The 24,104-nt window shown below is 46.8% G+C and overlaps 1 protein-coding gene across 7 annotated transcripts in view; it reads right to left on the reverse strand.

Annotated features, from left to right (window-relative positions):
• Positions 1–3,335: 3,335 nt before the first annotated feature.
• Positions 3,336–24,104, reverse strand: part of PPP4R1 (protein phosphatase 4 regulatory subunit 1) — a 107,362-nt gene continuing 86,593 nt past the window's right edge. For 6 of the 7 annotated variants that reach the window (XM_073550970.1, XM_073550966.1, XM_073550965.1 and 3 more), the window contains 3 exons: positions 22,455–22,589; positions 21,503–21,644; positions 3,338–3,945 (listed from right to left, as the gene is read on the reverse strand). In XM_073550970.1, coding sequence (XP_073407071.1) covers positions 3,782–3,945; positions 21,503–21,644; positions 22,455–22,589 — 441 coding nt within the window. In that variant the 3' untranslated portion in view covers positions 3,338–3,781. Of the gene's footprint in view, positions 3,946–21,502; positions 21,645–22,454; positions 22,590–24,104 lie in introns of all 7 variants that reach the window. The other variant, XM_073550967.1, reaches the window with a different exon arrangement.

The following is a 24,104-nucleotide window of genomic DNA, read 5'->3' on the forward strand; positions in this document are numbered from 1 at the left end:
CCGACCTGACCAAGAAAACGATGCCCCGGCTGGTGATCTGGACTCCAGCCTGTGATGAGGCTTTTAACCAGCTGAAGGACGCTCTGGTCTGTGACCCTGTTCTGGCTGCTCCAGACTACAAGAGGAGATTCATTGTGCAGACGGACGCCTCTGCTTATGGACTGGGAGCTGTCCTCAGCCAGGTGAATGCAGCTGGGGACGAGCACCCCATTGCCTACCTCAGCTGGAAACTGCTGGACCGAGAAGTGGCCTATGCAACTGTTGAAAAAGAATGTCTGGCTGTAGTGTGGGCCCTTAGGAAACTAAGGCCGTATCTGTATGGACGAGAATTCACTGTCATTACTGATCACAATCCCCTCACCTGGCTGAACAGAGTCTCTGGGGACAATGGACGCTTACTACGATGGAGCCTGGCACTGCAGCCCTATAACTTTACCATACAGTATAGAAGAGGCAGCCAACACCAAAATGCAGATGGACTGTCCAGGCAAGAGGAGCCCTGAGTCCTGTCAGCCATGCCTGTGTGTACTTAACCAGTGACCTGTAGAGGTCCCTAGTACGTACACAAATTGGGAGGGGAAGGGATTGTCATGATTTGTAGTCTTGCCCTGTCCTGTATTTTGTATAATATGTCATTTAACTTTCCTCTGGGTCATTTGCTGTAAATTAACCATGTCTCCTTCCCCCAATACTTTGCAATGTCTTGTGATGTACCTGGACCATAATCTAATTTAGGCTTGTGTCAACAGCTAGTGGAACTTTGGCTATTGTTTTCCTAAGCAGAAGATAGTCTACAGGATGTGTATTGTAGGTTAAGTGGAGCCCTTACATTTCTAGAATCTTCTGATGGACCAAACCATTGAATAGTAGGTGTGACCCCTACCCCCCTTCAGATGGACTGATCCCAGGAGCCCTGACAATACATTCTTGCTTTAAGATCAGATGTGAGTTGGATGCTAAAAGAGAAGGACGAGGCTGTCTGAGGAAGCTTCGGCCTCTGTGTGATCGTGGTGGATTTCTGGGACTCTTAAAGGACTATGGTTTTGTGATCTGGCACAAGGATTGTCGGGAGGTGCCCCCGAATCAGTTTCCTGTGGACTTATTTTGGGACTCTGCAAATTACCTTCGTGTTGTTCCTGTTTTTTGGTCAATAAATCTGTTGGATTATTCCCAGGCCTGTTGTCCCTCCTTGCTCTGGAGAATACTCCCGTCAGTCATATTTTAATATCCTACACAGTTTGGTGTTGCCAGCAAAGACTGACAATTTATAATCTATTGGATGGAATTGAGAGAAGAGAGGTTAAAAAGAATTGGTCCTAGGACAGATCCCTGCTGACTACTCCATTTACAGATTGTACCATTTATGAGGACTGTTTCTTGTCAGTTGGCAAATTCCTTACTCATCTGCATTTATTTTCCCCCAGTTCTTGCTTCAGTAGCTTCCGTATAAGGCTGTTATGTGGTACAGTATTAAATGCCTTTGCAAAGTCCAGATAAATCACATCAGCTGCATTACCAATATCCAGATTTGCACTTACCTCCTCATAGAAACCCAACATATTAGTTAGACACAACATCATTTTCATAAATCCATGCTTGTTGCTATTTATTATATTAGTCTCTGCAATATATCTCTGCAGATCATCTCTTATGATACCCTCAAAAACTTTGCACACTATTGATGTCAGACTTACCGGACAGGTGGTTACTTGGATCCACCTTCGCATATTTCTTAAATATTGGTACCACATTAGCAATCCTTCACTCCTGTGGCACTAATCACTGTTACAAGAGCGTTTAAGAACATGAGATACAGCGGTCTGTCAGTTACTGAGCTCAATTCCCTCAGTATCTGTGGATGAATGGCATCTGGGCCAGGGGATTTGTAAATGTTTAATTTGCTCAGACGTAAGTGTACTTCTTTTGGTGAACATGGATGAAAAGTGCCTGTTTAAAATCTCAGCCTTTTCTTCGTCCTCTATAATTATCTTGTTATTATCTTTTAAGGGGCTGATACCATCTATTTTTTAACTTTTTGACATTGATTTATAAAAATTTGGGGGATTTATTTTTAATGTTGGCAATTTGCTTCTCTGTTGATAATGTTGCTTTTTTTTTTTTTTTTTTACACATTTCTTATTTAGATCTTTATACAACTAAATTGATTTAGGCAGCAAATTTGGAGAAGCAATAGCTGTGTCTGCCTCCTATTGAGAATACACTCTAGCTGATTATTCCAGGGCCTGTAGACTGTGTTTAGAGAGATCTTCTTTAAAATTATCCCCATTCTGGTAATAAAAAAAAGAGAATTTCACATTTTCATCCTCTCAAGTAAATCAAGTACACAAAACAAGAGTAAAGATGTACTGAAACTTATTAATAAATTTTATTCAGACAAGCAGATAACTTGTATTACAACTGAGCTTTAAACAGCATGATTAAAGACTGCAGTACTCTAGGGAGTACAACAGATATGTACATTTATATGAAGACCAATAGTTAGGCACCTCATAGCTGATCTTGATCAAGTTAAAAAAAAAAAAAAAAAAACAACAAACCAAAACGTGACTTGAAGCACATGAATCAACACATATCCTTCAGGTCATGACCAGCATGAAAACAAATTATAATAGAGGTACTTAACAGAAATGTTGCCTGCCTATAAGTACAGCAATATGCTGCATTTAAGAATTAAAATCAGTATCTAATGTAGTGTTAGCACTGAGCCCTTAAGAAAAAAAAAAAAAGGGTTTACTCCCCTTTATTTCTCAGTTAACACACATCTCAAGAAGGAAACTATTCACACATTAAGAAAGTGATGGATGAAACGTAATAAAAAACCCATTGCCCCTAATACTGGAAATTCTCTACATTAATTTGGAACAGATTGAGGCTGGTTTCACATTAGCGCATTTTCAGCGCGCGCACGGCCGGGGGTAGCTCCGCCCCCGATCCGGCTCTCTGCCCGGCGTGCCCGCCCCTTCCTTGTAGCGCCGCCTCCTAGCGGACAGCGGCGCCTGCGATCGGCGCACCCTATCTTTAGCATAGGGTGCGCCGATCATGCGCAGGCCGTGCGCTAGTTGCGCTTTGACCTGCGCTGCGCACTTTTGACGGTGCGCCGTGCGCGCCAAAATCAAACTTTTTGGATTTTGGCGCGCACGGCGCACCGTCAAAAGTGCGCAGCGCAGGTCAAAGCGCAACTAGCGCACGGCCTGCGCACGATCGGCGCACCCTATGCTAAAGATAGGGTGCGCCGATCGCAGGCGCCGCTGTCCGCTAGGAGGCGGGGCTACAAGGAAGGGGCGGGCACGCCGGGCAGAGAGCCGGCTCGGGGGCGGAGCTACCCCCGGCCGTGCGCGCGCTGAAAATGCGCTAATGTGAAACCGGCCTAATAGAAGTCACTGGATTATGGCCCATGGATACATAACCGTGCTATTGGATATGGCAAGCCATATTAGTAGCCATTCATAATGACGAATGGCACAGTACATATATGCAAGCACTTTAGTACCAGCTCCAGCAGTGAAAGACTTAATCAGTGAACCTTCTGAATGATGACAACCTAGTGTAGACCTTTATGTCCTCACAGATATAAAGTTACTCATCAGCAAGTTCAAGTTTCTTGACATCTCAGGAAGACAGAAGACTTAAGGCTTTGGCGGCAATCCTCTGAGTTTATAGTTACTCTTCCCTCCTAAAGTAGAATAGGAAAAACAATACAGAAAAGGCCAATAATGTGGTCACGGGCTTGAGTAGAACCTTTCTTGGAAATTAATGCCTATTAGTAGGTGGAAGAAGCAGTGCTCATTGCATCATCTGCAAGTTTGGTGCTAGCCGGGTGTATACTGGCAAAATACTTGACATCATTATCATAATCCATCTGTAAAGCCACAATTGTCTGCTCCACAGCTTCTTGGTGAGAGTTGGCGGAGGTTAAGAAATACTCTGGGGACAGAAAAAAAAAAAATGCATTACATTACAAAGAAGCTGCCCAAATTGGCAACAATTACCAAATACCAATATTATAAAATATTATAAAAGAGCACAGTGGGTAACCCATACGCATCCATATTAAAGTGTAAATTCCTCTACCACCAAGGTTTTGATTTTCTAGGTAACAAATCTAATATGGGGGAAGAAATTTACCCAAACCCCATGGTGGCTAGATATTATTCGTGAACAAATCTCTCTGGTATGATTTTAAAGTGATTTTTTTTAACCAATGAGAAGTAAATAAGTGAGTGATACAATGAGCTCTTTAATATCTGGACGATGACCATACCTGCATATCCGGAGACACGTGTGCATATTTACTGCAGGCTTGTTAATATGCTCAGTGTGGGCAGGTGAACTACAAATATTAACACCACATCTAGTATTCCAAGTTTGATTATCAAAAAGAAACATGCACAACATTAAGGCAGGGTTATTTCCTGTACAGGTTCCACTACCATGATAAAGGCAGTTTTGGCAACCAGATCAAAAGCGCAATGCCTAAAAAAATGGTTGCATTAAGAAAGGATATGAAATTTCAGATAACCCAATATTAAAAACATGTGACTTGCATAACCATGCATGGCTGCGGTCAATAAAGTGTTGCTATCAATGTGGGAAGTGTATTGTCTGTTTATTTGTAGTGTAAAAACCTTTATAGGGACGAATTTAGAGATATTTTGTGATCCTGGACTTCATTAACTGTCGAACTCAGTGTAGTATACAGGGCAACTTTTCATTGCGGACTCGAATATACAAGAAACAAACTAAGCAAGAGCTCAGATGAAGAATCTGGGAACACCTTGGAGATATAGAGCACAAGAGGGACACCCCACCACCTAGATATATTAACCCCTTTCTGCCATATGACGTACTATCCTGTCCATGTGCCCTGGGACTTAATTCCCAAGGACGGGATAGTACGTCATAGCGATCAGCGGCGCTCACGGGGTGAGCGCCGCTGATCGTGGCCGGGTGTCAGCCGATTATCACCGCTGACACCCGGCACTGTGTGTCAGGGGCGGTCATGGACCGCCCCCGAAACGTTAACCCCTGGCACACTGCGTTCAAACATGATCGCAGTGTACCGGGGGTTTAGGGAAGCATCGGCAGGGAAGGGGCTCCCTCCGTACTTCCCTGAGACCCCCAGCGCAGCGCGATGTGCTGCGCTGCTCTGGGGGCCTCCTTCCCTGCAGGTCCCCGGATCCAATATGGCGGCAAGGACCTTCGGGGGCCTGCAGAGAGCCGGCTTCCTCAGTGTCTGCAAACCGCAGACATGAGGAAGCCTTCTGCACTGCGTGTGAGATCGCTGATCTGACACATCACAGATCGCTGTGACAGATCTGTGATCTCACACATGACAGTATAATAATGTTATATATAAAAAATAAAAAAAAAATATATATATATATATTCCCAAATAAATTATTTTTTGGAAATTAAAAAAACAAAAAAAAAAAAAACCACAATAAAAGTACACATTTAGTATCGCTGCGTCCGTAACGACCCACCCTATAAAACTGTCCCATTAGTTAACCCCTTAAAAAATAAAAATAAAGAACAAAGTAAAAAATAATGCTTTATTATCATACCGTCGAACAAAAAGTGCAATAACGCGCGATTAAAAAGACGGATATAAATAATCATGGTACCGCTGAAAACGTCATCTTATCACGCAAAAACGAGCTGCCATACAGCGTCATCAACGAAAAATAAAAAAGTTATAGCTCGCAGAGTAAAGTGATGCAAAAATAATTTTTTATATAAAATTGTTTTCATTGCATAAAAGAGCCAAAACATAAAAAAACGGCATAAATGAGGTATTGCTGTAATCGTACTGACCCGAAGAATAAAACCGCCTTATCAATTTTACCACACGCGGAACGGTGAAAATGCACCCCCCAAAATAAATTCTTGAAATGCTGGTTTTTGTTCATTCTGCGTCCCAAAAATCGGAATAAAAAGCGATCAAAAAATGTCATGTGCCCGAAAATGGTACCAATAAAAACGTCAACTCGTCCCGCAAAAAATAAGACCTCACGTGACTCGGTGGGTCAAAATATGGAAAAACTATAGCTCTCAAAATGTGGTGATGCAAAAACTATTTTTACAATAAAAGCGTCTTTTAGCGTGCGACAGCTACCAAACATAAAAACCGCCATAAATGGTAAATGAACCCCCCCGTTATCACCCCCTTAGTTAGGGAAAAATAATAAAATTAAAAAAATGTATTTCCATTTTCCCATTAGGGTTAGGGTTGAGATTAGGGTTAGGGGTGTGTTGGGGTTAGGGTTGGAGTTATAATTGGGGGTTTCCACTGTTTGGGCACATCAGGTGCTTTCCAAACGCAACATGGAGTATGATCTCAATTCCAGCCAATTCTGCGTTGAAAATGTCAAATGGTGCTCCTTCCCTTCCAAGCTCTGCCATGCGCCCAAACAGTGTTTTACCCCCACATATAGGGTATCAGCGTAGTCAGGACAAATTGCAGAACTACTTTTGGGGTCCAATTTCTACTGTTACCCTTAGGAAAATAAAAAATTGGGGGCAAAAATATCATTTTTGTTGGAAAATATGATTTTTTTTTATTTTCACGCCCGGGCGTTCTAAACTTCTGTGAAGCACTTGGGGGTTCAAAGTGCTCACCACACATCTAGATAAGTTCCTTAGGGGGGGTCTAGTTTCCAAAATGGGGTTACTTGTGGGGGGTTTCCACTGTTTAGGTACATCAGGGGCTCTCCAAAGGCAACATGACACCCGCAGACCATTCAATCAAAGTCTGCATTCCAAAACGTCACTACTTCTCTTCCGAGCCCCGACGTGTGCCCATACAGTAGTTTTCTCCCACATATGGGGTATCAGCGTACTCAGGATAAATTGGACAATAACTTTTGGGGTCCATTTTCTCCTGTTACCCTTGGGAAAATAAAAAAATTGGGGACTAAAAGATCATGTTTGTGGAAAAAATATGATTTTTTTATTTTCACGCCCGGGCGTTCTAAACTTCTGTGAAGCCCTTGGGGGTTCAAAGTGCTCACCACACATTTAGTTAAGTTCCTTGGGGGTCTAGTTTCCAAAATGGTGTCATTTGTGGGGGGTTTCCACTGTTTAGGCACATCAGGGGCTTTCCAAACGCGGCATGGCGTCCAATCCCAATTCCAGACCAAAAAAAAGGAGATTTTTGTGTACTCACCGTAAAATCTCTCTCTCTTAGCCTTTAATTGGGGGACACAGAACCGTGGGTGTTATGCTGCTGTCCACTAGGAGGCGACACTATGCATAATCTGAAAAAGATTAACTTTGTCTCCTCCTCTGCAGTATACACCCCTGGACGGCGTCAGCCTTCTCCAGTTTTGTGCAAAAGCATTAGGAGGAAAATACCAGAAACATAACCATGCCTGTAAGAAGGCTACTATAAACGAGCTCAAACAACAATATGAGAACCCAACCGTAACAACGGCCCGCAAGGGCAACAGGGTGGGAGCTGTGTCCCCCAATTAAAGGCTAAGAGAAAGAGATTTTACGGTGAGTACACAAAAATCTCCTTTACTCTGTCGCCTTATTGGGGGACACAGAACCGTGGGACATCCCAAAGCAGTCCCTGGGTGGGAAGCAGTGGAAGAATATTGTGCTGACAGTCCCCTAGACTTGGGGTACTGCCGCCTGCAGGACCAGTCTACCCAGGCTCGCATCCGCTGAGGACTGGGTATGCACTCGGTAGTGTTTTGTAAATGTGTGCAGGCTAGTCCAAGTGGCCGCCTTACACACTTGATGTGCCGAGGCCTGATGCCGAATGGCCCAAGAGGCCCCTACCGCCCGCGTAGAGTGTGCCGTGATACCGGCCGGAAGAGGAGAATTGTTGAGGCGGTAAGCCTCTTGAATGGTGGACTTGATCCACCTAGCAAGGGTGGCTTTGGAAGCCGGTAGGCCCTTGCGAACGCCTTCTGGAAGAAGGAAAAGTGAATCAGACTTCCGGAAAGGAGCAGTTCTAGACACGTAAACACGCAATGCCCTGACAAGGTCAAGCGTATGCAGAGCCTTCTCCACCCTATGAACGGGAGCCGGGCAAAGGGACGGTAGTGAGATTTCCTCATTGAGGTGGAAGCTGGACACAACCTTCGGAAGGAAGGATGGGACTGTACGTAGAACCACCTTGTCCTGATGAAAAACCAGGAAGGGTTGTGTGCAGGAAAGAGCTGAAAGTTCAGACATCCTGCGTAGCGAGGTGATCGCCACCAGGAAAACCACTTTCTGTGATAGAAAGCGGAGTGAGACCTCCTTAAGGGGTTCAAAAGGAGGTGACTGTAGTGCTGTCAAGACCAGGTTGAGGTCCCACGTCTCCAACGGACGTTTGTAGGGGGGAACCAATCGGGAAACCCCTTGGAGAAAAGTCTTCACTTGCGGCTTGTTAGCAATACGCCTCTGAAAGAGCACTGAAAGCGCTGACACCTGGCTCTTCAGCGAGCCCAGGGATAGCCCAGCGTCCAGGCCTGACTGAAGGAAACCGAGGACACTTGTAAGAGAATAGGGGAGTGGGATCTGCCCACGAGATTCGCACCATGTGAAGAAAACCTTCCAGGTACGATAGTAAATCCTGGCTGAAGTTGGCTTTCGAGCCCTGATCATGGTTTTAACGACTTCCGGTGAAAAACCTGCTTGGGTCAAAACCCAGGTCTCAATGGCCACGCCGTCAAATTGAGAGCTCCTGAGTTCTGGTGGAAGAACGGGCCTTGTGACAGAAGGTCGAGACGTGTGGGGAGACGCCAGGGAGCGTCTGCTGTGAGTTGCACGACGTCGGCGTACCAGGTACGCCTGGGCCAGTCTGGAGCGATCAGGATGGTGGGAACTCCCTCTTGCTTGATCTTCCTCAGGACTCTGGAGATCAGGGGAAGAGGTGGAAAAATGTACAGAAGCTGGAACTGGGTCCAGTCCTGAACCAGGGCATCTGCTCCGAGCGACCGCGGATCGCGCGTCCTGGCCATGAAATTGGGAACCTTGGCATTGAGATGGGATGCCATTAGATCCACGTCCGGGGTGCCCCAACGATGACAGATCTGACAGAAAACTTCGGGATGGAGAGACCACTCCCCCGAGTCCATTTCTTGTCGGCTGAGATAGTCGGCTTCCCAGTTGTCCACACCCGGAATGTGGACCGCAGAGAGTACTGACCTCGCATTCTCCGCCCATTGTAGGATACGTGTTACTTCGGTCATCGCCTGGATGCTGCGGGTGCCGCCTTGATGGTTCACGTATGCCACTGCCGTGGCATTATCCGACTCTACTCTGATATGAGAGTCTGCTAGCAAGTGATGGAAGGCTTTCAACGCCAGGAAGATGGCCCGGATTTCCAGGATGTTGATGGGCATGGTCGCTTCCATTGGTGACCACCTGCCTTGCGCTCTGTGATGCAGGTGCACCGCGCCCCAACCTATAAGGCTTGCGTCGGTGGTCAAAACCTTCCATTGACCGGAGAGAAAGGATTTTCCACTTGCAAGCGAGGTTGGCTCGAGCCACCAGTGCAGGGACCTCCTGGTTTTTGCTGATAACCGGAACGCCCTGTCGAGGGAGAACGGATTCCTGTCCCAGGACTTGAGGATGGCCAGTTGAAGGGGTCTGAGGTGAAACTGGGCAAACGGTACCGCCTCCATTGCTGCTGCCATCCTGCCAAGTACTCTCATGGCATACCGGAGAGATCTGGGGGACTTGCGGAGGAGTGTGTGAACTCCCAGACAGAGAGCCAGTGCGTTGTCTCTGGGGAGAATCACCAGACCCTTGGAGGTGTCGAATAACATCCCCAGGAAGGTCAGAGACTGACTTGGGGTAGTCGAGGACTTCTGTAAATTGACTAACCACCCCAGGCGCCTCAGAGTGTCGATCGTGATCGAGACGTTGACCTCGCAGTCCTTGAGGGTGGGGGCCTTGATGAGAAGGTCGTCCAGGTATGGAACGACTACTATGCCTCTGGAGTGCAGAACGTCCATGGTAGCTGCCATGACCTTTGTAAATGTCCTGGGAGCTGTGGCGAGACCGAACGGGAGGGCCACAAACTGGTAATGGTCTTGGTTGATTGCGAATCTGAGGAACCTCTGATGGGCGAGAGCAATCGGTATATGCAGGTATGCGTCCTGTATGTCTATGGAGGCGAGATATTCTTTTTCCATGGACGCAACGATTGACCGGAGGGATTCCATGCGAAAGTGACGAACTCGAACATACTTGTTGAGTTGCTTGAGGTCTAGTATGGGTCGGACGCTGCCTCCTTTCTTGGGCACCACGAACAGGTTGGAGTAGAACCCTCGGAAGCGCTCTTCTGCTGGGACCGGCACTATGACTCCTGCTTGCCGGAGGGAAGAAACCGCTTGACGGAAGGCCTGAGCTTTGAGCGGGGATTTTGGAGGGACAGATGGAAAAAACCTGTGCGGTGGGCTGGTAGTAAACTCGATTTTGTATCCTGAAGACACTATTTCCTTGACCCACTTGTCTGTAATAGGCAGCCAGACCTGCTGAAAGAGTAGCAGTCGTCCGCCTACAAGTGGGGTGTCTTCCGGAGGGCATGAGTCAAGATGAGGGAAAAGTCTGAGGTTTTCCTCCTTTAGATTTCGCTTGGCTTGCCTTTGACTGCCAGTTCCTGTCCGGCCTCTGTGCCGCACGTGTGTTGTCCCTGCGGGGGGAACGACTACGGTTTTGTGCTGGGCGTGAGACGGACCAGCCTGAAGAATTCCGAAAGGATCGGAAACGAGATTGATTACGTCTTTTAAACGTGCCTTTTGGTCTTAATTGAGGGAGGGAAGTACTTTTGCCCCCGGTAGCATTGGATATCATTGTATCCAGCTTTTCACCGAAAAGACGGCCACTGAAGTACGGGAGATTTGTTAGGGACTTTGAGGCCGCATCCGCTTTCCATTCTCTTAGCCAGAGAATACGCCGGATTGTGATGGCGTTTGTTGCTATTGCCGCTACCCCTCTTGCAGAGTCCAACGCTGCATGGACCATGTAATCTGCCACCATTGCAATTTGCACCGCCTGGTCCGCCAGCTGAGGATTTGAGGCTTGAAGGCTCTTTTGCAAGAGATTAGCCCAGGCCATGATGGCCTTGGCTGCCCAAACTGAAGCAAATGCGGGAGCCAGAGAGGCACCTGCCGCTTCAAAGATTGAACGAGCCATGCGTTCAACCTGCCTGTCTGCTGTGTCCTTGAGAGTTGAACTGTCCGGCAGCGAGAGAAGCGTTTGTGCTGCTAGTCTAGAGACTGGAGGGTCCACTTCAGGCGGATCTGTCCAATCCTTGGTGTCTTTCTGTGGGAAGGGGTACTTTGCTTCCAAATACTTGCGATTGGCGAATTTTTTCTCAGGCTGCGAAAAATGCTTAGAAAGGAGTTTTTGAAATTCCGGGTGATTAGGGAAGACCTTCGATGGTTTCTGAACACTTTCAAAGGAAATCTTGTGTTCTGGTGCATCCGGGGCTGGATCTGAAATGTCCAGCACCCGAAGGATGGAAGAGACGATATCCTCAACTATCGCAGTATTGCTAGGGGGACAAGGGAGCAGAGCGGTCTCTGTTTCGTTATCTAAGTTGGAGTCACATATGCCCTCTGAGTCTTGCCCATCGCTAAGGAGCTCCCTAGCGGGCGAACTAGAGCGGAGGTTTTCCTTGGTCTGGGATTGTGGAGATCCGCATTGCCTTTCCCTATCAGGGGACGGCCTCGGTGACCTGGAGCCACTGTCTCTCTCCCTGGAGGGGGAAGGCCTATTGCTATGTGAGGACGCAGATGAACGTGACCTGTGGGTCCGCTTACGCCTGGAACTGTCGGAAGCGCCCTGCACGTGAGACCGGACGTCCCTTTGCTGGGTAACGTTCATAGCCGAGACATGAGCCTGCAGTAATTTGGAGGTCAGGTTATCCATGGACTGAGTCAGACTGTGACATCTGAGTTGCCCATTCCGGCGCAGTAGCGGTTGCAGAAGCGTTGGTAGGGACTTCTTGGGGTTCTGCTCCGGTTTTTTGGGTATAGTCCCGGCAGTGCGGATACGTGCTGCCGCTGGGGAGAGTGACCTTGCAGGCTGTGCAGACTGCATAAAAGCAGACTAGCCTGGTTCTTTTCTTTGAGTCCGACATAGTACCTAGGCTGATTAATAGAGGCCCTACAGGGGTATCTATGCAGAGGAAAAAGGAGTAGGAGAGCGCTATATGGTATAGGAATTCACAGCTGAGTACCAAGGACCCAGCTGTGATCTTACCCCACCGGTGCTCCCCTGAGGTCCAGCGCTGATAAGCCCCACGTCCTGTGCCCCCCGGAGACTCTGTGCTGCCTTCCTCCAGGTGCAGCAAGATGGACACCGGATTCTGAGGTGGAGAGGGAAGGGGGCGGAAAGCTGGAAAAGGGCGCGCTGGGCCATGTAAAAGCGCGCCCTTTCTGCCTCGATCCGCCCCTTCTATGATACTGCAGTGTCATTTTCGTCATCCGGGGGGCGGGGAAAAAGGCGGCGGCTTTGGCTAGGCCGAAGCCGCGGTCTAAATTTGAGGCCCGATGCCCAGGAAGGCTCCAGAGCGGCGCGGTAGTCCGGGAGGGGGTCGGATTTGCACCGGACCCCCCTGGAATGGGCGACTGGCTAGCGGTGGGGGCAGCAGGGCTAGCGGCTCCTGTGTGGGGGGTCCCTGGAGCGCCATGGAGCCAATGCTGCTGCAGAGGCAAGGGCGCAGAAAGCCCTGTCTCTGCTGTGCCACGTCTGCCTGCACCCTCCCCCGGCCCCAGCAGGATCCCACAGCTGGTCTGGGGTCCCTGGTGCAGAATGCTGTCTGTACTCCGACCCTACCTGCGGCGTCTCAACCTAATGCCCCCTGCGGGGGATTAGGGAGGGTGCGTCTGTCACCGTCAGGGGGTCTTCATCCTTGCCTCAACCCAGACCCTGAGGGGGGTTGGGGAAGGAGGGGGGGGGTCTCAACTTCGGACCAGTACCCGAGGGACTGGGGAAGGAGCGACATGGGGAACCGCCATCTCCACTTCAACTGGGCACCCCTAAAAAGGGGGCCAAGGAAGGAGCCATGCTGGGAGTCTAGCAGGAGACCCACTTTTCTTCATCTGTTCCGACGAAAGGAAAAAAAGGAAAAAGGTGTGCCTCCTTGCGACACTAAGCAAAAACTGGAGAAGGCTGACGCCGTCCAGGGGTGTATACTGCAGAGGAGGAGACAAAGTTAATCTTTTTCAGATTATGCGTAGTGTCGCCTCCTAGTGGACAGCAGCATAACACCCACAGTTCTGTGTCCCCCAATAAGGCGACAGAGTAAAGACAAATGGCGCTGCTTCCCTTACGAGCTCTGCCATGCGCCCAAATAGTGGTTTACCCCAACATGTGGGGTATTAGCGTACTCAGGACAAATTGCACAATAACTTTAAGGGTCCTGTTACCCTTGGGAAAATAAAAATTGGGGATGAAAAGATCATTTTTTTGGACAAAATATGATATTTTAATTGTACGGCTGTACGTTATAAACTTCTGTGAAGCCCTTGTGGGTTCAAAGTTCTCACCACATATCTAGATAAGTTCCTTGGGGAGTCTAGTTTCCAAAATGGGGTCACTTGTGGGGGGTTTCCACTGTTTAGGTACATCAGGGGCTCTCCAAATGTGACATGGCGTCCGATCTGAATTCCAGCCAATTTTGCACATATCAGGTATCAGCATACTCAGGACAAATTGCACAATAACTTTAGCAGTCCAATTTCTCCTGTTACCCTTGGTAAAATAAAAAAATTGGACCTGAAGTAATTTTTTTGTGAAAAATGTTAAATGTTCATTTTTTTTTTTTTTAAACATTCAAAAAATTCCTGTGAAGCACCTGAAGGGTTAATAAACTTCTTGAATGTGGTTTTGAGCACCTTGAGGGGTGCAGTTTTTAGAATGGTGTCACTTTTGGGTATTTTCTATCATATAGACCCCTCAAAGTGACTTCAAATGTGATGTGGTCCGTAAAAATACCACCATGGTTACTTACCGGTAGCCGGTTTTTCCGGAACCCATGACAGCACCACATGAGAGAGGGATCCGCCCCGCCAGGACAGGAACCTACTGAAACATAAGGGGCGGCACCTCTCCCCCGCTTCAGTTGGATTACAGAGCATTTGAGAGGACTTCCCGGTTAGTTACATATTTATCCAACACCACATCACACAAATACACCCGACTATTGTGCACACCCAAACGGTGAAAAAGGGGGGGAAATATACGGGTGCTGTCATGGGTTCCGGAAAAACCGGCTACCGGTAAGTAACCATGGTGGTTTTCCCTTCACCCATGACAGCACCACATGAGAGATTCTGGAGACTTCGAACACCTTATGGAGGGACCACCGCTTGCAGCACCCTTCTACCAAAGGTCAAGTCAGCAGAGGAGGACAGATTTAGTCTATAGTGTCTAAAGAAAGTTGAGGGTGAGGCCCAGGTAGCGGCCTTACAAATTTGCTCTATTGATACCTCTGCTTTCTCAGCCCAGGAGGTCGCCATGGCTCTGGTGGAATGAGCCTTGATGCCGTCAGGAACCGGGACGCCACTAGCTGAATAGGCTACACTAATGGCCTCCCTAATCCATCGGGCAATAGTCCCCTTTGACACTCCATAACCTTTCCTAGCACCCTGGAAGGCTACAAATAGGGACTGGGATCTCCTCCACTGGCTGGTTATAGACATATACTCTACTAGGGTTCTTTTAACGTCTAGGCTATGAAATTTCTCCTCCCCTGGGTTTTTTGGATTCTCGCAAAAGGAAGGGAGGACAATCTCTTGGTTTCGGTGAAAGTTAGTTACTACTTTCGGCAAGTAAGCAGGGTCTGTTCTCATAACCACCCTATCCTGGTATATCTGGGTATATGGTGGGTTGACTGAAAGGGCCTGTAAGTCACTAACTCTACGTGCCGACGTTAGAGCTACCAAAATGATGGTTTTTAGAGTGAGATTTTTAGTTGAAATCTGCTGTATGGGTTCAAACGGCTCCTTCGTAAGGGCTTCCAGCACCAGATTTAGATCCCATGGAGCTATTTTCGGTAAGGAAACTGGCCTAGATCTGTGGCAAGATTTAATAAACCTGGCTACCCATCTGTTTGCCGCTATATTGCAATTGTATAATGCACCCAGCGCTGAAACCTGTACCTTGAGGGTATTAACCGCCAGGCCCAGCTGTAGGCCTGCCTGCAAGAACTCCAAGATGGACTCGATTGGGGGTTCTTGACCTAACGGTTTTCCCAGGAATTGTAGGAATTTTTTCCACGTTCTGCCATATATGTTGGTTGTTATTGGTTTTCTACTTTTCATTAGAGTAGTCACCAACCCCGGGGAAAACCCTTTATCTCTCAAAAGTGACCTCTCAAATTCCACGCCGTCAGATGGAGCCCCTTGACTTGTTTGTGGAATATCGGCCCCTGAGCTAACAAATCTGGAATCTCTGGCAGTACCCACGGGTCCGAGAGAGACATCATTTGTAGTAGTGAAAACCACGGTCTTTTTGGCCAGAACGGGGCTATGAGGATTACTCTGGCTTGCTCGTCTCTTATCTTTTTTACCATTGCCGGGATTAACGCTACTGGGGGAAAGGCATAGCTCAGTTTGAACAGCCACGGGATTTGTAGAGCGTCTACTGCCCACGGGTTTTCCCCTGGGTTTAATGAGCAGAACCTCCTCACTTGCCGGTTGCTTTTGGTGGCAAAGAGGTCGATTACTGGCTGCCCCCATAACTGTACTATCTTCTGGAATATTACACGATTTAAGGTCCATTCTCCCTGTTTTAACTTGTTGCGGCTTAGAAAGTCGGCTTGAACATTTTCTGTCCCTTTGATATGTAGGGCTGTTAGGGAGGTTAGATGTTGCTCTGCTTTGAGGAAGATTCTTTTGGCTTCGTCCATTAGGGAGTTTGACCTTGTCCCTCCCTGGTGGTTGACATACGCCACTGCCACCCTGTTGTCTGACATAATTCGGACGTTTTGACCCTGTAACATGGGAATGAATGCCTCTAGGGCTCTGTTTATCGCTCTTAACTCTCTTAAGTTGGAGGAAGCCTTCTGCTCTATGTGACCCCAGGACCCTTGGGCCATATGTTCTCTCAGGTATGCCCCCCATCCCGAGGAGCTTGCGTCCGTCAATATTACATCGGACACGGGCCTGTGCCACAAAGTTCCCCCTGCTAAATTTGTGTCGACTAGCCACCGAGAGAGTTTTTCCCCCTTTCGGAAAGTTCCAGCTTCCCTTCTAAACGCCCTTTCAATCGTCTCTGGGCTGACAAGATTTCCGCCTGCAGTTGTCGGGTATGAAACTGTGCCCAGTTGACCGCTGGGATACAGGCTGTTAGCGTGCCCAACAGGGACATTGCCCTTCTTAGGGTCATGTGAGGATGCTGTATTGCCGTAAGGGTCATTTCTCTCACCTTCTCTAGTTTTTTCTCTGGCAAGAGACAAACTTGACGGTCGGAGTCCAAGACGAAACCTAGAAACGTTTGTTTCCTTAGGGGTTGAAGTTTTGATTTTTTTAAGTTTACCATCCAACCCAGTCTTTGCAGGGTCTCTGTTATCTTCTCTACCTGATGTGCGCAGTGATGATCTGAATTGCCAATGACCAGAAAATCGTCCAAGTAAGGCACCATAATCACATTGTGGATTCGAAGGAAAGCTGTCATTTCCGCTATTACTTTTGTAAAAATCCTTGGTGCTATGGAGATGCCAAACGGAAGAGCTGTAAATTGAAAATGCCTGAGGTCGCCCTGGATGTATAGGGCTACCCTCAGGTATTTCTGGTACTCTTGGTGCATCGGGATATGGTAATAGGCATCCTTCAAATCTATTACGGCCATGAAGCAGTTGTGGTGTAACAGCTTTATGGCCGAAGTCACTGATTCCATTTTGAATGTATGGTTCATGATCCATTGATTGAGGCGCCTGAGATTTATTATCGTTCTGAAGGAAAGGTCGGGTTTTTTTTATTAGGAAGAGGGGAGAATAGAACCCCCTTCTTTCTTGATCTTTCGGGACCTCTACCAGAACTTGTTTCTCCAATAGTCCTAAGATTTCTGTTTCTATGGCTGATTCCTCTCCTGGTTCCTTTCTGACGGGGTCACCACAAATGAAGCTCTTGGATACTGGAAGAAGGGGATTTTTAGGCCATTCTTTATAATTTTCAGGATCCAATTGTTGGCCAATATTTTCTCCCATTCTTAAGAAAAGAGCCTCAATCTTCCCCCCACAGGAGGGCTGGTGTCATTGCGGGGATTTTTTGGCGGTTGAGGTATTTCCCCCAAACATGAACCCTGGTTCTTTTTTCCTCGTCGTCCCACCTTTTCCGTTCTCCCGGGGGACGGCCTCGATTGAACCTTCCCCTCCGAAAGGGCGGTCTCCTTTGATCACCCATGAATCTGGGGAAGCCCTTCTTTTTATCACCGGCTTTTTCCAGGATGTCATCCAGGTCTTTTCCAAACAAGAACTGCCCATCACATGGTAACGAGCATAATTTTGCCTTAGATTGAATGTCCCCAGGGCAGCCTTTGAGCCATAACGCCCGTCTTGCGGCGTTCGACAGCCCCGCTGCTCTTGCCGTTAACCTCGAGTCGGCGGAGGTGTCAGCCAAGAAGGCGGCAGCTCCGTGTAGCAGGTACATTTCTCCTAATATTTTCTCTCTTGGTACTTTGGAGACCAATTTTTCTTCCAGTTGTTGCAACCAGACCATTAATGACCGGGCTGTGCAGGTGCCGGCTATTGCTGGTTTCAGACCCCCTGCCGCTGCCTCCCAAGTGTGCCTTAGGTATGAGTCCGCTTTTTTATCCAAGGGATCTCTCAAAACCCCTGAATCCTCCAGGGGCAGGGCCGACTTCTTGGAAGACCTAGACACTGCTGCGTCAATCTTTGGGACCTTGTCCCAGATGTCCGTGTCCTTAGCCTCAAAGGGGTATCTTCGCTTTGAAGAGGAGGGAAGGCTACCTGACTTCTCCGGTTTCTTCCACTCTCTCTCGATTAGGGCCTGAATCTTGTCATTGACCGGAAAGGTACGCTTTTTCCTTTCTTGTAGGCCGCCAAACATTACATCCTCCAGTGATCTCTCTACTTTCTCCTCCTGCAGGCCCATAGTGGACCTGATGGCTTTAAGGAGGGCGTCCGTATCTTCTACGGGAAAGCAAGGTCTGCCCCCCGTATCACTGTCTGAGGATGAAGATGACCCGTGCTCAACTTGATACTCCGAAGAGGAGGAGCCTGACGAGGAACTCTGGGAGGCTTTCCTACTCTTACTTTTCTTTTTTAATAATTTTTTAAGTGAGCCCTGTACCTCCGACTTAATTATTGATCTGAGGTTTGTTGCCAGGCTCGGTGCCTCTTCAGCCATAGTCCGCTGGATACAGCTGACACATAAGTCCTTTTGGTAGTCTTTCGCTAAAGGGCTGTGGCATATGGCACATACTCTATTTTTCTTTTTGCTTATAGCTTTTTTGCCTCCCTAAAAAAAAAAAAAAAAAGGACATAGGAAGGCCTATTACAACATTGTCTACTTTCACGGAGATCACTCACCACCCAGGAAAGACCGATACCGGGCTCTGGGGCTGCGAAGGAGCGTGCGTTCTGCGTTCTTTTGACCTCGAGGAATCCCTCAATCGGTGACTTGGACGGCTGCTGCTTTTGCCGCTCGAGCGGCTCTTGCGACCAGAAGCTTGTGATGGGGGCAGAGACAATGGGGACGGTGAGCGATCCTCCTGAGACGCCATTGTCACCGCTGCAGCCGCTTCTGCTCCTTCTTTAATCGGTGAGTGCCCCTCATTACCCCTCCCCCCCGCGACCGCCAGCCGCTTCTCCTGGCCGGCGTCGCGCCCGGCGCCATGACCGTCGCGTCCTGATGACTTCAGCGGTCGCGCTCCCAGAGTCCTCTGCGCCGCTGACGTCGGACGCCGGTCTCCGCCCCCGGCTTCCCCTGCATGCAGGCGAAGGACGGGCGCGCGCGCAGGGGGAGGGCGGCACGTGGAGGAACCTCCGAAGGGAGGACATCGGGACGTGCCCGCACGAACCCGGGGCCCGGATCAGGCAACACCCCGGGGACTGCGCTACCAGCTGCCGACGTCGCAGGTAAGTCAGCCCTGCAATTTAAATGCCAGGACGGCCCTGGGTCTTTCATCCTGACAGGCGCCGCCGCTGTCAGAGGGATTCCTTTCCAGGACATGAACCCAACTGAAGCGGGGGGAGAGGTGCCGCCCCTTATGTTTCAGTAGGTTCCTGTCCTGGCGGGGCGGATCCCTCTCTCATGTGGTGCTGTCATGGGTGAAGGGAAAAAAATGGTGTTGCAAAAATGAGAAACCGCTGGTCAGCTTTTAACAGTTATAACTTCCTAACAAAACAAAAAAAAATTTTGGTTCCAAAATTGTGCTGATGTAAAGTAAACATGTGGAAAATGTTACTTAAGTTTTTGTGTGCCATATATATCTCTGATTTAAGGGCATAAAAATTCAAAGTTGGAAAATTGCGAAATTTTCAAAATTTTTGCCAAATTTCCATTTTTTTCACAAATAAACGTAAGTTATTTGAATGAAATTTTAACACTAACATGAAGTACAATATGTCACGAGAAAACAATGTCAGAATCAGTGGGATCCATGGAAGCGTTCCAGAGTTATTACCTCATAAAGCGACAGTGGTCAGAATTGTAAAAAATTGGCCCGTCATGAACGTGCAAACCACCCTTGGGGGTTAAGGGGTTAATGAAGTTAATGGAGTGAATATAACAGTGATGAGGTTCATGGGCATCAAAAAAAGATGCAAAACCATTGAGAGGTGGGGATTGGGATCAACGGATCCTGCAAAATGAGGAAAAGTGGATATATCACCTGAACACATTGTCACTACAAAGCTTGAATGAGCAACTAACTTTTGGATGTTGTGTCTGATTCTGATACTTGTCCTCTGCCCTTATTCTGCATTCTAGCCATAGACCCCTCCCCACTTTCTAAATAGCCGTATATCTTCTGACATCAACTAATGAGCAATACATTTTTGGATGCTCTGTAACTTCGATATTCACCCTTTGCTCCTACTCTACATACTATTCACACCCCATTGGTATGTATTAGGAGATCTGCTGACATCAATTAACGTATCTGTTTATAATTAGTTCCTGATATCAATTAACCCCTCAACTGTTAATTACCTTAATTCCTTGTTTGTAAATGTGGCCACTTTTTTCATCCGTGCATATATTTCAGGAACATACTTTTGGAAATAGTCCTGTTTCAATATTGTTTCCATCTGCACTTACTATCCAACCATAATAAAATAAGTCACTAATCAATGGATGCCATTTTAGTGTAGAGAAGGGGGATATTTACCTTTGAATGTGAGAGAGGTCAAAAGATCTCATTTATATGGACGGATTTGTGCTCAACATAATGAGTTCCATTCACGCCTTTGTTAACAGTAGTATATGCTGGTTTAACATTTCAAATAGGTGCCAGTGACATCAAGTCTCTAGATTCTGGAGGTGATGTATAGCCCAACTAACTACTTGCAAGTGATGCTGTGTGATTAGGTGATCTGCACATCTGTGAAGCGTGCCACAGGACAGGACGCCGGGATTGTGGGGTCTAAAGCTGGAGTCACACATAGCGACTCACCAGCGATCCCGACAACGATATCAACGTGTCAGGATCGCTGGTAAGTCGCTACATGATCGCTGGTGAGCTGTCAGACAGCTTCACCAGCAATCAGCACAGCGACACCGAGTGCGCGGCGTCGCTGTGTACATTAGTTACCAGCGCGCTGATGCAGGGAGCTGGTAACTAAGGTACACATCGGGTATCTAAGGGACGTGAGTCCCTTAGTTACCAGCTCCCTGCATCAGCGCGCTGGTAACAAACGTACACATCGGGTATCTAAGGGACTCACGTCCCTTAGATACCCGATGTGTACGTTAGTTACCAGCTGATCGCTGGTCTCCCGCCTGTCACACGCAGCGATGCGTGCTGGTCAGCGGGAGACCAACGACCAAAAAAGTGCCCAGGGCTTTCCTACAGCGATCAGCGATACCGGCAAGGGGGCCGGTCGCTGATCGCTGTCACACACTAGCGAGATCGCTATGTGTGACAGGGCCTTAACCTAGTGGATTGCATTTGCATCTTAAACTACCGGAAATTATGTACATAGCAATGCACAGAGCAAAGGAGGGGTTTCTAAATAGACATATGAGATTATATATAGCTCCATCTTTTGACCAGTGTCAAAGTACTCCCATACAGGGATACAGTCTTTGGTTCTGTATATATTTGTTGTGCATTTATGTGAGTGACATTTTTAATATTAGGGCATCTTGAATTTTAATACTTTTGAGTAAAAAAGTTTTTCGCTTTATCTTCGCTTTTTTTTTGCTTTATACTCTCGACACATAGCGAAACATTGCATTGTATTTGGGAATGACTATTTGACTCCCCCAGATTTTGCTTTATTTCCATTATAGGTCATTAAGTCATGACATGCCACAATTTGCATTATTGCAAGGTCTTCGCTCACCTTTCTCTAACAGTGTTTGCTTTAAGGTCTTTGCAAGGAGGACTCTGACATTTGGTACTCTATCAGAGGCAAGCTGCAGTAGATGAGGCATTAAATGCATAGCAAATTGCTCCATAGGAAGACAGTCATCTTCAATGAGAGCCTGTGGAGACAAGCATGACAATTACAGTACAAGACATATTAACAGAAGAAAATACTTGGATCACAAGCATCTCATCTGCCTATATCCCATTTTGTCACAACATAAAAAAGTGAAATATTGTAAAGATATACAGCCGAGCATGTGAAAGAGCAAAAGCAGCAGTACAGGGTTGTCCCGATTTATGCCAAATGATTTATCATAAATGCCAACCAGCCACAACTTTTAGACAATCTGCCTAATATTGTGCGTGTCCCCTTTATGTGGGCAAAACTGTTCTAACTTGTCAGAGCATGAACCCCACAAGACCAAAGGATTCCCCCAGCCTTGCCCTTTTCCTATAGCACACCTCCTCTCCTAGGTAAGTGATGTACACACATTTAACCATCCACAAAATATAAAATAAAATGTCATCCATCACACTAGACCATCTTTCATTGTTCTATGGTCCAGTTCGGTGGCTTAGATGCCTCTTTCTAGCATAGTCTACATAACTATTGATTTGGGCTATAGAATCGCTTATATAGTTATTGAGACATGACAACCTTCATTCCCCATGCAAAATAATGACCAATGGGAGTCCATATCCTAATATCTGCAAGCTCAGTGCAAGCCACAAGACCTGCTGTTTTCGAGATGCTTTGACCAAACCTTGTAGCCATCATAAATTAACCCAATGTCACTCAGCCACACACGCCAATTTTCCAACCCATACTTCATGAACTAACAAGTCACTTGTGGCTCACTATGGCACCTATTGAGGGCTGGCCATGTTTTCCGTAGCATACCACATTTAAGGAGATGTGAACCAACCTTGCATATGAACACAAATGATTGTCGTCCTGACCATTTTGAGCTCCTGCAGAACTGTTCCACAAGTTTATTCATGAGGTCCAAGGCCAAGGTTGGGGTGGGAGCCAAGTACAACTTCTTTACCATCTCGCTAACCTGAAAAGTGAGCCATTTATAATACACTGTCATACTGGATATTAGAGGAGCTCACATCATCAAAAGGAATGCCAAATGGAAATATATGTTGCCAGGGTGAGTAGCCCTTTAACAGCATTTATCTCCAGTATTTGCATTTTCCGCCACCACCACCCCGAATTACATAACCATTTTTAACCCCTTCCCTTTGCAGCCAATTTTTTTTTTTTTTTTTACTTTTGTTTTTGGCCTCCCCTTCTTTCAAGGGAGAACTTAATTTTTCCATAAACATAACCAGATGAGGGCTTGTTTTTTATGGGACAAACTGCAGTTTTAAAATTTGACCATTTAATTTACCAATAGAATTTTTTTTTTCCTAGACTGAAAGTAGAACGAAATATTGAAAAAAAAAAAAAAAAAAAAAAAACACAAATGGTTTTATTTTTGTTATTGATTTTTATGGTGTTCATTGTTTAGTAAAAATGATCTAGTAGAGCGATTTCCCCCAGTCATTATTATTACAGTTACACCAAACTTGTATATTTTTGTGAATTTTTTTTTAATTAAAAGTGGTGAAAATAAAATCAGATGCTTAGAAAAAGGCAAACATTCTTTTCTTTTTATAAGACCCATAGCATGGTTATTTTTCAGTCGATAGGCTTGTGTGAAAAAAGGACATGTCTTAATTGGAAAGGGGCATGCCTGAAGATGCTCTAAAAATGTTATTCCAATAAAATGGATTAAAATTAAGCCAACCAAGAGAAGTTATCCAGTCTAAGCTTACACCATCTATGTATTAGACAGGTGTATATATGTATATAGAAGAAGTAGGGTGGCACCGTCCCATAAAATCCACTTTATTGAGGCAATTTAAAATATCCAAGACAGGAGAGTCCCATGTGGAGTGTGCAGGATGACGGCCGTTTCATGCAAATGCGCTTCTACGTGTCCCATGTTAGAAAGAAGTGACACGGTATATACCTGTATCAGGTGAAACATCTCCCCCTTTCCAATTCAACCCCAGGCTGGGCAGATCAAGGAAAGCACACCTATTCAATAGACATACAAAATACATGATAAAACATAATAAAAATGACCAAATCAAGACATAGCATTGCTGTAAACAAAAATGGCAAAAGAAAATACAAGAATACGGACACATCGATTCTATCATTGCAGCCTGTTGCTTCCAGCGCCCCTGTGCGCATAATCCATCTCACCTCCCTTCTGAGAAGAAGCCTATGGAGGGATCACTTCCCTGGGCAGGTAAGACAACCCACTCTAACTCCGCAAACCACAGCGCCTCCGGATTTCCCCAATGGTATTCTCTCATGAGCTTAATCAGTCGCAGGACCCCTTTACCCGACTGAATTGAATTTTAATGTTTACGGAATCTTATAAAGAGTGGCCGAATCGTTTTGCCAATGCAGAAAAAAAAAATTACATGGGCAAAAAAAGACATAGACCAAATAATTTGTCCTGCAGGAAATAAAGTCACAGATGTAACCAGAATATCCTTTAAATTGGTAGTATGCC

This window comes from Dendrobates tinctorius, unplaced genomic scaffold, assembly GCF_039654945.1.
Source record: "Dendrobates tinctorius isolate UK_male_01 unplaced genomic scaffold, ASM3965494v1 ptg000171l, whole genome shotgun sequence".
NCBI classification, from domain to species: Eukaryota; Metazoa; Chordata; class Amphibia; order Anura; family Dendrobatidae; genus Dendrobates; species Dendrobates tinctorius.